The sequence below is a fragment of the Phyllostomus discolor genome, chromosome 3 (assembly GCF_004126475.2).
Source record: "Phyllostomus discolor isolate MPI-MPIP mPhyDis1 chromosome 3, mPhyDis1.pri.v3, whole genome shotgun sequence".
NCBI lineage: Eukaryota > Metazoa > Chordata > Mammalia > Chiroptera > Phyllostomidae > Phyllostomus > Phyllostomus discolor.
Window position 1 is genome coordinate 161147579 of NC_040905.2, and position 16646 is coordinate 161164224.

At 37.2% G+C, this 16646-nt stretch overlaps 1 protein-coding gene across 2 annotated transcripts in view; it reads left to right on the top strand.

Moving 5' to 3' along the window:
• The window catches only part of ERMP1 (endoplasmic reticulum metallopeptidase 1), a 64246-nt gene that overhangs the window by 17040 nt on the left and 30560 nt on the right, over positions 1-16646 (top strand). For both annotated transcript variants that reach the window (XM_028513828.2, XM_036021662.1), the window contains exons 5-6: positions 14423-14569; positions 15230-15322. In XM_028513828.2, the coding sequence (XP_028369629.1) occupies positions 14423-14569; positions 15230-15322 (240 nt within the window). The remainder of the gene's footprint in view (positions 1-14422; positions 14570-15229; positions 15323-16646) is intronic.

Sequence of the window (16646 nt, forward strand, 5' to 3'; positions counted from 1 at the left end):
AAAAGATTTGGAGAGATTATTTATCCCTTTCCCTGACATTTTATACAGTGTTTTCCCTCTGGGTTTTGGTGTCTTATTCTTGTGGCTAAACTGCACACCCAAAAACTTCCTGGGTGCTTTCTAACATTCTAGTACCTCTCCAGTATCTCTCTCACTTCAAGATGCCACTGTCTACAAAGGACTAGCTTTTTGGTGGGGATGGCTTTCTGAAAGTAATTGTTGCTTCCATGTTGGACTAAAAGGATAAAGGCCTCCTGGGTTTGGAGTTGTATTTGGGAGCGTATGCCGGATTGCTCTGTCCTTAGCTTCCCTAACAAGCCCCTTTTCCCTGTGCAGCAGCACTTGTCCTGTCCTGGAAACTTCTCGGTTAAAACAGTTTGTACTCTAGTGCTCCATTGTCACTTCAGACAGAGACATTCATTTGGGGAGTTTTTAGTGACTAGAATAATCATTACTACCTAGTTTTTAGAAAGGGCCAGAATGCGTGAAAGAATGAATTGATTTTTCAGGCTAGTGATTTATTTCATGAGTCAAGAAGGCTTGATTTAATAATTTTGAAGGTGTTATAGAATCCATGCAGATTAAACCAGTAATAGATATTCCTTGTAAAAAAAATTCAGATAACTACCAGCCTTGAGTAGAAGAAAGCTCATCAGCAAAGGAGTCACAGATTACCTTTTTTCTCTTGTGAAAAAATATTCATGTCCTTGTAATCCTACCACCCAGGGCAAACCAGTGTTATAGTTTAGTCTCTACACTTCTGGAATTTTTTCTCTACAAACACATTAATATATTTTTATATAATATATATCTTTCAAAAATGAGATCATACTTTATCTGATATTTTATGACCTGCTCAAGACTGCATTCTTTTTAAAAAATTACAGCTTTGTTGAGATATAATCACATACTATACAACTCACCTATTTAAAGTGCAAAATGTGCTGGTTTTTAGATATTCATAGAGTTGTGCAGTCGTATCCACAATCAATATTAGAATCTTTAATTAAATATTTTTGTTTTTATCCTCACTGGAGGAGACATGCTTATTTATTTTAAAAAGAGAGGAAGGGAGGGAGAGAAACATCGATGTGAGAAACAGCGATTGGCTGCCTTCTGTATGCGTCCTGGCCAGGAATCCAACTACAACCCAGGCATGTGCCCTGAGCAGGAATAGAACGCACAACCTATCTTTCGGGCTAGAATATTTTCATCATTCCAAAGAGGAACCCCCAAATCATTAGCAGTCTGGCTTGTTTTACTTCATATAATATTTTTTAAGTTTAATCCATGTTGTAGCATGTATCAGTACTTTATTATTTGTAATGGCTGAATTACATTCCATAGTATGGGTCATTCATCAGTTGATGGGCATTTGGGTTGTTTCCACTTTCAGGCTGTTATGACTAATGCTGCAGTGAACATTGGTGTAAGTCTGTGTGGATGTATATTTTCTTTTGGCTTGACAGCTAGGTATGGAATTCCTGGGTCATATGGTAAATTTGTGTTTAACTTTTTTAAAGATTTTATTTTTATTTTTAGACAAAGAGAGGGAGAGAAACATCAATGTGTGGTTGCCTCTTGTGCACCCCCAGTTGGGGACCTGGCCTGCAGCCCAGGCATGTGCCCTGACTGGGAATCGAACCAGCAACCCTTGGGTTTATAGGCTGGCGCTCAATCAACTGAGCCACACCAGCCAGGGCTATGTTTAACTTTTTAAGAAGCTGCCACATGACACCATTGGTTTAGTTTAGGAGAAATGTAAATTCAAACAACAGTAAGAATTTGTTTTATATTAGATTTGCATGGTAAATGGAATGGTAATGCCCAGTGCTGATGATTATAGAACAGGCATTTTCATAAACAGTTGGTGGAAGTATTGACTGATGCAGTTTTGGGACAGCTTGACAATATGGACCACTTTATAAAATGTGCAAACCCTGCCCTAGCTGGTGTGGCTTAGTTGGTTGGAGCATTGTCCTATTGGTGAAAGGTTGCGGTTTTGATTCCTGGTTGGGGCACATGCCTGAGTTGCAGGTTCAGTCCCCAGTCTGGGCATGTGTGATCCCCCTGTCCAGGTAGGTGGGGAGGCAGCTGATCAGTGTTTCTCTCTCACATTGATGTTTCTCTTGCTCCCTTTCTCTCTAAAAGCAATGAAAAAAAATGTTCTCAGGTGAGGATTAAAAAAAAAACAAAAGGCGTAAACCCGTATGTCCAGGTGGTCCACTTGGAATTTATTGTTGCACATAGACACATAGATCTAAGAGCAAAACAATTGAAAACACCTCAGTCCATGTACAGGGGACTGGTTACATTAATGGTTACTTAAACATTTTTTCCCTTTTTCAGTTAGTAATATTTTTCCTCCCTATGAAATCATTTCCTTCAGCTCACAAACATGCTTTTTCTCTCTTCTTAAAGAAAGCCACTTTTGACCTCCCTCATCCCCCAACTACTGCTCGTTTCTCAATTCCCACCTATTGCAGAATTCCTCAAGAGAGTGGAATAACTTTGTTCCTATTTTTTAATTAGTTGTAGTTAGCTTTCAGCTTATTCTTGCAAAAGTCATATTGTTAAATTCTGTGGTCAGTTCTCAGGCCTCATATTACTTGGCTTCCATAACAACATTTGCTGCTCTCAGTCTCCTACTAATACGTCCTTTTTTTTTTTTTTTTTTTTTTTTTTGTTTTTGTGTGTTGTTCATGCCACCAGCCGAAGTTAGAATGAGGTAGAACAGTGGGAGTGATGCTGTTTGTCTAAGTTGGGTCTGCTTTTACTGGACTTTCAGGAAACTTTGACTTTTCATTCTTGACATAAGATATACCTCATCTCAGCATCACACATGCCCATACCCTTTGCATTAAGAAGGATGGCAGCACAAGATACTGGAAGCATCAGATGATTTAGATGATGGTAGGAGAAAGAATGTAAAGTGAAAATATTTCTGTATCTGCCTTCCACCTTTCTCAGTGAGGTAATTAGGATAAGAACTTCTTAATACCTTTACCTTTTCACTCAGTCTCCCTACTGTTCTCCACTCTGGCAACCACCAGTCTGTTCTTTGTGTCTGTGAGTCTATTTCAGTTTTGTTTGTTTATGTTGTCCTGTGGATTCCACATGTAAGTGAAATCATATATTTATCTCTCTGTCTCACTTATTTCACTTAGCATAATACCCTCTAGGTACATCTGTTCTGTCACAAATGGTAATATTTCATTCTTTTTTATGGCTGAGTAGTATCCATTGTGTGTGTGTCGGTATCACATCTTTTCTGTCACTGGTCTATTGAGGGCACTGGGGTTGCTTTCTTATCTTGGCTTTTATAAATAACACTGCATTGAACATAGATATGCATACATTCCTTCAAATTAATGTTTTTTTATATATATGCCTAGAAGTAGAATAACTGTGTCAGAAGGCAGTTCCATTTTTAATTTTTTTGAGGAACCTTCATACTGTTTTAAATACTGACTGCACCAATCTGCATTCCCACTAACTTTGTACCAGGGTTCCCTTTTTTCCATGTCCTTGCCAATGTGTTTGTTCATTTATTGATGATAGCCATTGTGACAGGTATGAGGTGATATCTCTGTGTGGTTTTAATTTGCATTTATCTGGTGATTAGTGATGTTGAGAATCTTTTCATATGTGTATTGGTCATTTATTTGTATGTCCTTTTAGAAAAACTGCCTATTTAGTTTTCTGCCCATTTTTAAATTGGATTGTTTGGCTTTTTTTTTTTGGCATTGAATTGTATGAGTTCTTTATAAATTTTGGATATTAACCCCATATGGAATGTATTATGGATGACGGTTTTCTTCTATACAGTAGGTTGTATTTTCACTTTGTTGATGGTTTCCTTTGCTGTGCAAACACTTTTTAGTTTGATGTAGTCCCATTTATTTTTCTTTTGTTTCTCTTGCTTAGGGTCCAGCAAAAATAATGCCCCTTTTTATTACAAAATCATAAGCATGTAATTCTGTAACATAACACTCCCACATTCAAATATACCATATGACATTTTAGGTGAAATGTTAAAATTAAAACTATAAATTATTACACCCATATTATTACTGTACCAACCACACTCAAGCAGGCCTTACTTCTGCCAGACCCTGTGTGTGTGTGTGTGTGTGTGTGTGTGTGTATATATCAGAAAATGTATGCCTAAGAGAAATGTCAGCTATTTCACTGCCTATGTTTTCTTCTAGGAGTTTTATGGTTTCCAATTTTAACATTTAGGTCTTTAATCCATTTTGAGTTTATTCTTGTATATGGTATAAGAAGCTTGTCTAGTTTAAATTTTTTTCCTGTACCTGTCCAATTTTTCTAACACCATTTATCACATAGACCATCTTTACCTCATTGTATGTTCTTGCCTCATTTGTTGAATATTAATTGGCCATATATGCAGAGTTTTTTTTTTCTGGGTTCTCTGTTCCATGGATCTGTTTTTATGCTAGTACCATGCTGTTTTGAATACTATCATCTTGTAATATAGTTAGATATTCGATAGGATGGTACTCTAACTTTGTTCTTCTTTTTCAAGATTCCTGTGGCTCTTTGGGGTTTTTTGTGGTTCCATAAATTTTTTTGAATTATTTGTTTTAGTTGTGTGAAATATGCCACTGGTATTTTGATAGAAATTGTGTTGAATTTATAGATTGCTTTGGGTAGTGTAGACATTTTGATGACAATAATTCTTCCTATTCATAAGCACAGTAAATGCTTCCATTTATTTGTATCCTCTTCAGTTTTTTTTTTTTTTTTCAGTGTCTTACAGATTTTTGAGTGCAGGTCTTTTACATCCTTGGTTAAATTTATTCCTATGTATGTTATAGTTGATGCAGTTGTAAATGGGATTGTTTTCTCAGTTTCTCTTTCTGCTACTTGATTGTTGGTGTATAAACATGCAGCCAATTTCTGAAAATTTATTTTGTATCCTGCTACTTTACTGAATTTATTTCTCAGTTGTAGTAGTTTTTTAGTGGATTCTTTAGGTTTCTCTCTATGTAGTATCATGTCATCTGCAAATAGCAAGAGTTTTACTTTGTTCCTCTCCAGTTTGGGTGCTTTTTATTTTTTCTTGTCTGATTGCTGTGGCTAGGACTTCCAGTACTATTTTGAATAAGTGGTGAAAGTGGACATCCCTGTCATGTTCTTGATCTTAAGGGAAACACTTTTAGTTTTTCCCCATTTAGTATGATGTTCTCTGTAGATTTGTCCTGCAAAGTGTTTAGTATGTTGAGCTTTGTTTCCTCTTTTCCCACATTGCTAAGAATTTCTTTCTCTTCCTTTTCCTTCCTTCCTCCTTCCCTCTCCCTCCCACCGTCCCTCCCCCTCCCTCTGTTCCTTCCCCTCTCTCTCTCTCTCTTTCTATCTCATAAATGGATGCTGGATCTTGTAAAATACTTATGCTACATCTATTGATATGATTTTGTGATCATCATGTGATTTTGATTTTTCATTTTGTTTATGTGGTATATCACATTAATTGATTTACAGATACAATATCAACTTTGCATCCCAGTAATAGAAACCTTTGATTATAGTGCATGATCTGCTAAATTCAGTTTGCCAATATTTTGTTGAAGATTTTTACATCTATGTTCATTAGGAATATTGGGCTATAATTTTCTTTTTTTCTAGTGTCTTTATCTGGTTTTGGAGTTAGGATAATGCTAGCCTCAAAATGAGCTTTGGAGTCATCCCTCCTCTTGAATTTTTTGGAATACTTTGAGAATGATGGGTATTAGTTCTTTGAATGTTTGGTACAATTCATCTGTGAAGCCACCAGGGTCCAGGACTTTTGTTTGTTGGAAGTGTTTTAATTACTGTGTCAATTTTGTTAGTAGTAATTGGTCTGTTTAGATTTTCTGTTTCTTTTTTATTCAGTTTTGGAAGATTGCATGTTTTTAGGAATTAATCCATTTATTCCGATTTTTGTAATTTGTTGGCATACAGTTGTTTGTAATGTTTTTTTATAATCCTGTGTATTTCTGTGTTGTCAGTTGTTACTTCTCTTTCATATCTGATTTTATTTATTTACATCCTTTCTCTTTTTTCTTGGTGAGTTTGTTAAAGGTTTGTCCATCTTGTTTATCTTTTCAGAGATCTAGCTTTTGGTTTTATTGATCTTTTGTATTATTTTTTAGACTCTTGTTTATTTTGGCGCTGATATCTGTTATTCCATTTCTTCTACTGGGGGTTTTGTTTGTTGTTCTTTTTCTAGTCCCTTAGGTGTAAGGTTAGATTGTTTATTTGAGATTTTTCTTGTTTCTTGAGTTAGGCCTGTAATATTATGAAAGCAGTCCTCTTAGAACTGCTTTTTTAATGTCCTATAGGTTTTGTGTTGTTGCATTCCTGTTTTCATTTGTCTGAAGGTACTTTTTAAAAGATTTTATTTATATTTAGAGAGACGGGAAGAGAGGGAGAGAGGGAGGGAGAGACACATCCATATGTTAAAAAATAACATCAATCATTTGCCTCTTGCATGACCCCAGCTGGGGACCTGGCCCACAACCCAGGCACGTGCCCTGACTGGGTATCGAACTGACAACCTTTCAGTTCACAGGCTGTCACTCAATCCACTGAGCCACACCAGCCAGGGCTGAAGGTACATTTTGATTTCTTCCTTGTTCTTATTGCTAACTCATTCATTGTTTATTAGCTTGTTATTTAGCCTTCATGTGATTGTGTGTTTTTCAGTTTTTTTCTTGTAAATGATTTCTAGTTTGATACCACTGTGGTCAGAAAAGATACTTGTTATGATTTCAATCTTAAATTTATTGAGACTTGTTTTGTGGTCTAACCTGTGGTCTATCCTAGAAAATGCTCCACGTGCACTTAAAAAGAATGCATGTTCTGCTGCTGTGGGGTGAAATGCTCTAAATAGTAATCGAATCCATTTGATCTAGTGTGTCATTTAAGGCTGCTATTTCCTTAATTGATTTTCTGTATGGAAGACCTATCAATTGATATCAGTGGGGTGTTAAATCCCCCTACTGTGGTTGTATTGCCATCTATCTCTGTATGTCCATCAAGATTTGTTTTATGTATTTAGGTGCTCCTCTGTTGGGTGCATAAATGTTTACAAGGGTTTACAGTCTTTTTGTTAGATTGATACATATATCATTATATAAAGTCCTTGTTTGTGTCTAATTATAGCCTTTGTTTTAAAATATATTTTTCAGATATAAGTATTACTATCCCAGCTTTTTAAAAATTTTCCATTTGTACGAATGTTCTTTTCCATCCCTTTATTTTCAATGTGTGTATCTTGCATTCTGAAGTGGTTCTCTGTAGTCTGTTATGAACAACCTATATATAGATTTTGTTTTCTTATCTATTCAGCTACCCTATGTCTTTTGATTGGAACATTTAATCCATTTATATTTAAAGTGATTATTGATAGGTATGTATTTATTGCCATTGTTCTTTATAACTGTTTCTTTTTTTCCTTTCTTCTTAAATAAGTCCCATTATTGAAAATTTCTTGTAGTACCAATATTGTGGTAATGAACTAAAGTATGTTTTTGTTTTTCGGGGGGGTCTGGAAAGCTCTTTATTTCTTTTTCCATTTTAAATGTTGCCCTTGATAGGTAAAGTAGTCTTGTTTATAGGTCCTTACTTTTAATCATTTTGATTTTTTTCATGCCAACTCCTCTGACCTGGAATGTTTCTGTTGAGAAATCAGCTGACAATCTTATGGGCGCTCCCTTGTAGGTAGTTCTTTCTCTTGATGCTTTTAAGATTCTGTCTTTAAGTTTTGCCATTTTAATTATGATGTATCTTGGTGTGGGCCTCTTTGGGTCAACTTGTTTGAGACCATCTATGCTTCCTGGACTTGTGTGGGTTGTTCTTTTTTTTACCCCATTGAGGAATCTATTTCTTCAAATTGGTTCTTAATCCCTTTCTCTACCTCTTCTCTTTCCGGTACTCCTATAATGCAGATGTTGTTATGCCTGATGTTTCAGAGATCCCTTAGACTATTCTCATTAAAATTTTTTTTCTTTTTGTTGCTCTAATTGGGTGTTTTCTGCTACTTGTCTTCCAAATCACTGATTTGATCCTGTTTCATCTGACCAGTTGTTGTTTCCTTCTAGTATATTCTTTATTTCACATACTGTATTCTTTATTTTTGACTGGTCATGTTTATGGTTTCTATATTCTTTTTTATGTTCTCTATCTCTTTAAGTTCTCACTGAGTTCATCCATTCTTCCCCTAAGTCCTTTGAGCATCCTTATAACTATTATTTTGAACTCTGTATCCGGTAGATTGCTTATCTTCATTTCATTTAGTAGTTTTTCTGGGGATTTCTTTTCTTTCATTTGGGACATATTTCTTGGTCTCCCCACTTTGGATGCCTCTCTGTAACTATTTCTGTGTTATTAGGTGGATCTTCTATGTCTTCTAGTTTTGATATGGTGCCCTGATGTAGCAGGTGTCTTATGGATCATAGTAACGCAGTCTCTCTGATCACCTGAGCTAAGGGCTCTAGGGATATCCCTTGTGTGGGTTATGTGAACCCTTCTGTGGTAGTTGATTCTTGATTTCTGTTGGCCTGTCTGTGAGTGAGGTAGACCTGAGGGGTCTACTCAGACTGGCTAACTATGAGGGTTGGCTGCGACCACCATGTATATGCTGCTGTGAGGGGGCTCATTCCACAAAGCCAGATTTGCCCCAGGAGGATCTGCTGTCTGCTGAGATCTCTTCTTGTGTGTGCCACATGTGGAGCTAATTGGGTCGTGCTCTAATGTGGTTTTAATCCTACCACTGGGTCTGTTATTTCTGGGGCCTCTTGGGAGGAACTTTGGTGCATGGCAATGTCAGACACTGCCCATGGCTCATCCTGGGCTACCTGTTTGTTAGCTACAAAGCAATCTACAGGTTGTGGCTAACTCTTTTGGGCCTAGCTATGCCTGGGAGGGCCAAGCTGTGCACCGAGGTTGGCTTCCACTAGCACTGAGCATAGGTCAGCAAAATACTCAAGGTGGCTCTGAGATCTGGCTCTGTTTGCTGGCTTCCTTTTAGGCTCAGTCACTGAATGAACCTCTGGTTGCATGCACATGAAGTATGTTCTTAGTGAGTCAGCAGGTAGGTGTGAGTGGTGATCACTAGATTAATACAGATTCAAACTTAAGCACCACTGCTGGGCCTGAGGCCACTCAGCAAGTTTCAGGGTACACCAAGGCAGCCACCACCCTAGGGTGCCTGTGGACCTTTGTGGTGGGGCTAGGTCTCCGAGTTTTCAGGGTAAGCCCAGCAGAGTTCATCAGGCCCAAACAGACCAAGATTTGGCCATGTGAAGGGAGGGCTCTGCATAGCAATGGTGGCATCAGTAAGGTGTGTGAGGGAAAAATGGCCCTTGCTCTAGAACCACACAACTCAGCCTTTCCCCCCTTGAGAGCCTTCCAAGAGAGGCTGTACCGAGGGTTCAAACTGGCCACATCCAGGTGACTCCTTTTGCAGGTTATAAGCTTGGCATGGCAGGGCTACTGGTAGTTGGGAGGATGGGACTAGTGGAGATTTGTGGGAGCGAAGTGCCAGTCAGGTGAGGGGGCAGGGAAATGGACCCTGCCTAAGCCCACAACTAGGTCTCTGGCAATCCATGAGTTCATCTTCAGGAGCCCTCCAAGAAAGTCTGCACCAAGGCCCCAGACAACTGACTCCTTGCAGAATGTGAACTCAGCAGGGTGAGGTGATGGAGAGTTGGGAGGGTGGGGCCAGTGCATGCCTCTAGGCTGATGTCAGATGGAGTGGAGAGCTTGACCTAGGAGAGATGGTGTCTGTGGTGTGGGAGAGGAGTTCAGCACAGGCACCCTGGTTGCTGTCCCTTCACCTCTTTCCCCAGAGCTACACAACCTAGTCTTACTTCAGACACTCTAGTTCGCTCTGTTCTCCCCCTGACCAAGCCCAGGATGAGTGGCCACAAATGAGATTTTGTGTGCTGGTTTTTTAAGAGGGTGCCTGTGTTCCTGCAGACTGCTGTCTACATGGCAGACAGAATCCCCACTGATTTTCACAGCCAGATGTTATGTGGGCTCCTCTTTATGGCTCTGGTGCTCCTGACTGGGGAGTTTGGTGTGGGGTTGAGACCTCACATTTCTCAGGGGGTCCTTTGCAGCTGTAATATTCCTCTGAATTCTCAGCTGCCGCCCATGGGTGCAGGGCCAGCCCTTTTCATGTCTATGCTCTTCCTACCAGCCTGTGTGGCTTCTTCTGTAAATCTTTGGTTATAAGACTTCTATTAAGCTAACCTTAGTTGGTTATTCAGGTTGATTGGTCTTTAATTTAGTTGTAATTCCAATTTGGACCTGGGAGGAGAGTGTAACTCTCATCTACTCCACCACTATCTTGGATCTGAACATTCTTGTAAATGCCTTTCAGTACACATATACATGTATGCACATTTCTGCCCGTAATTACTGAATCATAAGATGTGCATATTTAGTTTTGGTAGATAATTTTGGTAGATAAGTGATGTAGATTCAAAAATCCTAAATAAAATATTAGCAAACTGAGTGTAGCAATATGTGTATGTCTATGTGTACATTCCCACCAACAGTATATAAGGGTTCTCTTTTCTCTATACGCCCACCAGTACTCGTTTTCTTACCTTTTGGTAGTAGCCATTCTAACCTGTGGGTGTAATTTGCATTTTCCTGATGATTAGTGATGTTGATCGCTTTTTCATTTACCCATTGGACATCTATATGTCTTTGAAAAAGTGTCTATTCATATTTTCTGCTCATTTTTTCATAGGATTTTTTTGTTTTTGTTTTTTGCTCTTGAGTTGTATGAGTTCTTTATTTATTTTGGATGTTAACTTCTTATCAGATATATGATTTGCAAATAATTTCTCCTAGTCAGTGGTTTGCATTTTTATTTTGCTGATGGCTTCTTTTGCTGTGGAGAAGCTTTTTAATTTAATGTATTCCTACTTATTTGTTTTTGCTTTTGTTGCCTTTGCTTTTTGAGTCAAATCCGAAAAATTATTGCCAACAACAATGTTAAGGAGTTTACTGCCTATGTTTTTTCTTCTAGGGATTACCTGGTTTCAAGTCTTATGTTTAAGTCTTTAAGTCTTTAATCCATTTTGAGTTAATTTTTGTGTATGCTATAAAATAGTGGTCTAGTTTTTATTCTTTTGCCTGTTACTGTGCAGTTTTCCCAACACCGTTTTTTGAAGAGGTTGTTCTTTCCCCATTGTATTGGGTGATATTATGCAGCTCATTTCAGAATTAGGACAAGAAGTAAAATAAGTTTCATAATATATTTTTACTTTTCCTGTAGTTTTCAGAAATTCATTTAGTTTTAGTGTTCAATTCATTGATTTTCAAATTGTCAGGCCTTTTTAGGGGATGTGTAAAAGACATTTTTTTTTGTTTTACAAAGAGACATTCCTTTTTCTATATATGCAAACTGTAATAAATGACCATTTCAATTAGGAAGAACTTTGGATAAGTGAAAAACACTTTTTGCAGTCTTTTGCTGTTATTATTGTGAACTTCTGGGCTTTGTTTATGTTTTCTGTATTGATTATTGGCTTAGCTACTTTGTCACCTGAAATTTCTTTTGTATGACTAGCCCATTAAATATACTGTTAATAATTTCATATTATGAGAACTTATTGTACAGCTACAGAAATTGTCTCCCCTTTTTGTATTTAGTCTCTGGTACAACATGAATGGGGTTTGCCAAGAAATAACAGTGATATTAGAGTTTATGAATTCTTGTAATTCATCATGACCATATAATTTGCCATGATGAAAGGGAAAGCAGTGTTGCATAGTGTTCAAGAATGCAAACTTTAAATACCAGTTACCTCTAACACCCTCCTGATGTTAGGGAAAATTGCCGAACTCTCAGTGTCTTCTATTTGTAAAGTGGGTTTGTTAATAGTGTCTACCTCCTATGGTTGATGTGAAGATTGAATAACATAATGCATGTAAAGCATGTATAGTAAGCATAATGAGGAAGAATATTGATATGATTAATAATGAAACAAGGAGTCATTTGAGACCCAAAGAATACTGAAAAAGGCAGCATCCTTTACCTTTTCCCTGCAGAATCCCAGACCTATGAATTTTCTTTGACTAGGTTTGCTTAGTATTAGGTTGGCCAAAAAGTTCATTTGATTTGAAACAATTTTGTTAGATTGTATTGTGACAGCTGTCTTATCAGCATCCATTAAAAAAACTTATTAAAATCAGTGAATGTTTGTGTAGCCATTTTAATATTGAAGATGGAAGAAAATATGCAACATTTGACATACTATGCTAAATTATTTCAAGAAAGATAAAAATGTAACTGAAACACAAAAAAATGATTTGTGCAGTGTATGGAAAAGGTGCTGTGACCGATCGAATGTGTCAGAAGTGGTTTGCAAAGTTACGTGCTGGTGATTTCTCACTGGATGATGCTCCATGGTCAGGTAGATCAGTTGAAGTTGATAGCCAGATGCTTAGTTTTCCAGCTCTGTCATTCCATCTGTAGTTAATAGTTGGAATTCTAGAAGAAATGCTTCCTGTTCTCCTTTATTTATGTATTTATTTCAGAATTTCACGTATTTTTATTATATTGTGTAGATTATGTATTATGTTACTATGAGTTTCATACATGAATTTTTCCAATTTAAGCCCAAGACAGTCCCTTCAATTGGTGCCTTAGACTTTTTGATATTTCTCTGACATGTTCCTTTAAGCAGTTTTTTACTTTCTAGCACAAGATGTTCTGACTCATTTTGTATTTTTCTAGCCCCACTCCTGGATCTAGCATGTCTCAAAGGGAACCTACTCTTTTTAATGGATAATGGTTTTCAAAAGCAATGATCTTGGTACTAAGTGTGTTTTTTCTGTATATTTATTATGTTTGTAGTTTTTAGAGCATTTTGAATTCACAGCTTAATATTTTCTGTGAGTTTGGGAAAATTATTGGCCATTATCTCTTTAAACATGGCTTCTGCCCTATTCTATCTCCAGTTAGTCATATACCTTTTTACTGTATCCCATGTGTCTTTCATACTTATTTCCATATTTTTCATCCTTTTTTTCTTTCTGTGCTTTAATTCTGTTGATCTGTAATTCTTCTGTTGTTTTTAACCTTGTGTTAAACCATCTATTAAAATTTTAACATCAGTTATTATGATTTTCAGTTCTAGAGTTTTAATTTGACTGATTTTTAAAATAGTTTACACTTGTATGGTGAAATTCTTATCTGTGTTTTTGAACATATTAATCAGTTATTTTAAAATCTGTGTCTGGTAAATTACAGTATGTGGGTGTCACTTGGGTAACTAGTTCTGTAGTGTTTCTTTGCCCCCACTCCAATTGTGTGGCATTTTTTTTTCTGTAGGAAAGCAGTTTGATTATCTGTTTATGAAGTTATAAAAGTGTTAGTAGTCTTAGATTCCCTGAAATATAATTACTTTATCTGTATACATTAGTCAACTTTTGCTGAATTTTGTTGTAACAAACAACATGTGAGCCTTAGTGGGTCACAATAAATAGTGAAGGCTTATTTCTTGCTCACGTTACATTTGGTTCCTGGATAACAGCAGTCATGTTCCATGGTTACTATATTTCATGTGTGTTAGTTCATTCTGGGATTCCCAGTCATGGATGTGGTCTCATGGACCATGTGATGTGTCCTAAAAGTCTTCTCCATTGAAATTCATGTCTCTCCCATTTATAATCTATTTGCCAGTGCAATTCATGTGGCCAAAGCTGCAGTTAACCCAGTGAGGAAGTGTATGTGCTACTTCCACAGGGAGGCATTACAAGTTAAATGGGAGAAGAGGGGAAAGGAGTGAATAATTGGGAACAATAATATAATTTATCTCACTATCCTAAAGAAAATAACTGCTGCATTTAAACATAGCCATATGTGCATGGAGATATTAGTGCAGAATTATTAATAATGATAAAAATTACAAATAGTAGTAATAAGGAACTTTATTGTATATGCAGTGTTATACAGTTATTAAAATGACCATTATAATACCTGCCAACATAGGAATATGAACTTAATATAATGTTAAGTGAAAGAGCAATGTACGAGTATAGTACCCTATGAGTATACCTAAGTACACATAATCATAAATTTTTTAAAAATTGAAAACATGAAAATAATTTTATCTTAGGATGATGAACTTTTGAATGACTTTTTAATTTTTAAACTTAAACTTTTTATAGTGTTGTTTTTTAATCATTAAAAATAATTTTATTTTCTGAAGGGTTATTTTTCGTTATAAAAGTCATATATATTTACTAGAGAAGTGTTGGAAAATACAGAAAAAAATGCTTTAAAACCACCCTGGACCTTTCTTCCCAAACCACCACAGTAACTATTTCAGGTTTAAAAAATTAGTATGCTAAACAAATTTCCGTATTAACTTTATGTTGTCATGTTTCCTTTCAGGTCCTGAAAACCCTTGGTTGGTCCAAGCTTATGTTTCAGCAGCTAAACACCCTTTTGCTTCTGTGGTGGCTCAGGAGGTTTTTCAGAGTGGCATCATTCCTTCAGATACGGACTTCCGTATCTATAGGGATTTTGGGAACATTCCAGGTATTTTGTCTGTTATTATGGGCTATGCTTGCTTAATAGCAAGTTTTACATTTTGGAAGTTTGTCAGTAGATAGTATTTTTCTGAGAGAAATTTCTCTGTGGAAGAGCTGTATCCTGACTCACTGAAACTAAGTTCCTGGTATTTTACTTTTTAAAAAAACCTGTAGTTTAAATGCTTGCCTTTTCTATAACATGTCATCTTGCTCCACAGCATGACAGGAGAACAGGAGAACTTTTGCAGTTCATTCTTAAGAGATGGTAACAGATTGTTCATGGGTCTTTGACTTCATTTTTATTTTGCTTTGCCACCACCCTTGGTGACTTGTACAGCTTATTTGAATTTAAAATTTGGCTTTGGCTTGGCAAGTACATAGATGGCAAAGTTTTGATGACCTCCTAAGCTCGATACTCCTACTCCTTGCTGTGTGACTTGTAATGCCTCCCTGTGCAGTACTATACTTCCTCACTCATTATGTACTGAATTACGTGTCCAGCTAGAGATTCTGTGAAAATTGGAAGAGAATTTCATCCATAAATGTGACAAAGCAACCATGCCAGTGCTTTGACATTTTGTCTTTTAGGAATTTAAAACATTAAACAAATAGACCTAAAACAAGTTTGATCTTTAAAGCAAAATGACTTTTTTTGTGTATGTTTTAGGAATAGACTTAGCTTTTATTGAGAATGGATACATTTATCACACCAAGTATGACACAGCGGACAGAATTCTAACAGATTCCATTCAGAGAGCAGGTTGGTATTCTAATTTGGACTTTTCATATCTGATAAGATGGAACATTAGGGATGACCTATAAACCTATAAATATTTTGTGGCTTGAGCATTAGGGAGGTAGTGTATGGTGTGAATGAGCTGAGGCTTTGGAGTTAAAGATATGAGGGCTTCAGGTTTAGCCTTGAAGTCTAGCTTAGCAGTTAAGAGCATAGGACTATTCATTGTGGGTGATTGAAAAGGGAGTTAACCAGGGTTATGGTAACACTGCTGACCAATGAGAGTGTAGCCAAAATGGAAGCTATATATTGGAGGTGGCACCAACACATTAGGGCAGCTTGCCCAGGTGTAGAAAAGTTACAGTGATCCAAAGTTGGGTGCTGAGGGCAGGTGAAAGGGTTATAGGACAGGTATCAGGACAACACAGGGGCAAGGGAATTAAAGTGCTTTCCAGAGAGATGTGGAGTAATCAGGAGAGGCAAGTCTGATGCTGAACCTTAAAGAGTTGGTGGGATTTGGCCCAGTGGAGAGTATGTTCCCAGAGCACAGCACAGGTAGGATGTGTTTGTGTGCATGGGGGGGCGCTGTTGGTGAGTAGATTGTGAGGCTACAATCTAATGGAATTTGTATTTTCAGAAATAGAGGGAAATGAGGTAGAAGTGTAGGGGTAGAGAAAATTGTAGAGGGCTTTTAAAATCAGCAGGAAGATGCTGTAAAAATAAGGGATCATTAAAGGCCTGAGTACGTGAGCAAATGATGGCTTTAAATGCTTTTATTCTCATGACACTAGTTGGAATGGATGGTGGAGAGTCAGGGGAGCCATATGTCAGCTAACTTAACCCAGGAGACAATAATTTAAGTATGGAATAGACCTAGACTGTCGTGTTGACAAAAGATAGCAAGGAAGGGGAGGGATGGAAAATTTGGTACATTTTGAATGTAAATTCCACAAGACTTGACAAGTTAGACAGAAGGGATGAATCAGACAGATGACAGCAGAGGTGATTGCAAAGTAGAAAGCCTGGCTGGCTAGGGAAAGATGATGCCATGGCCTGTGATGGGGATGTGAGAAGGTGATCCTCACTCAGAGCAGCAACAGGGAGGGGAAGGAGACCTGGAACTCTGTCAGACATGTAACATGGAGGGGGTCTGTGAACCGACCAAATGGAAATGTAGGTACAGTTTTAGAGCTCTTGACAAAACTTGGTATATGGGTTTAGGAATGAAAGGCATAGAGGCTACCACAAAAAGTTTAGAGAATTGAAATGCTTTTTGGAAGAGCAAAATTAAGGCAAAGGACTAAACCCGAGCTCTTGGGAAAACATTTTTAGACAGACAGAGAAGCCA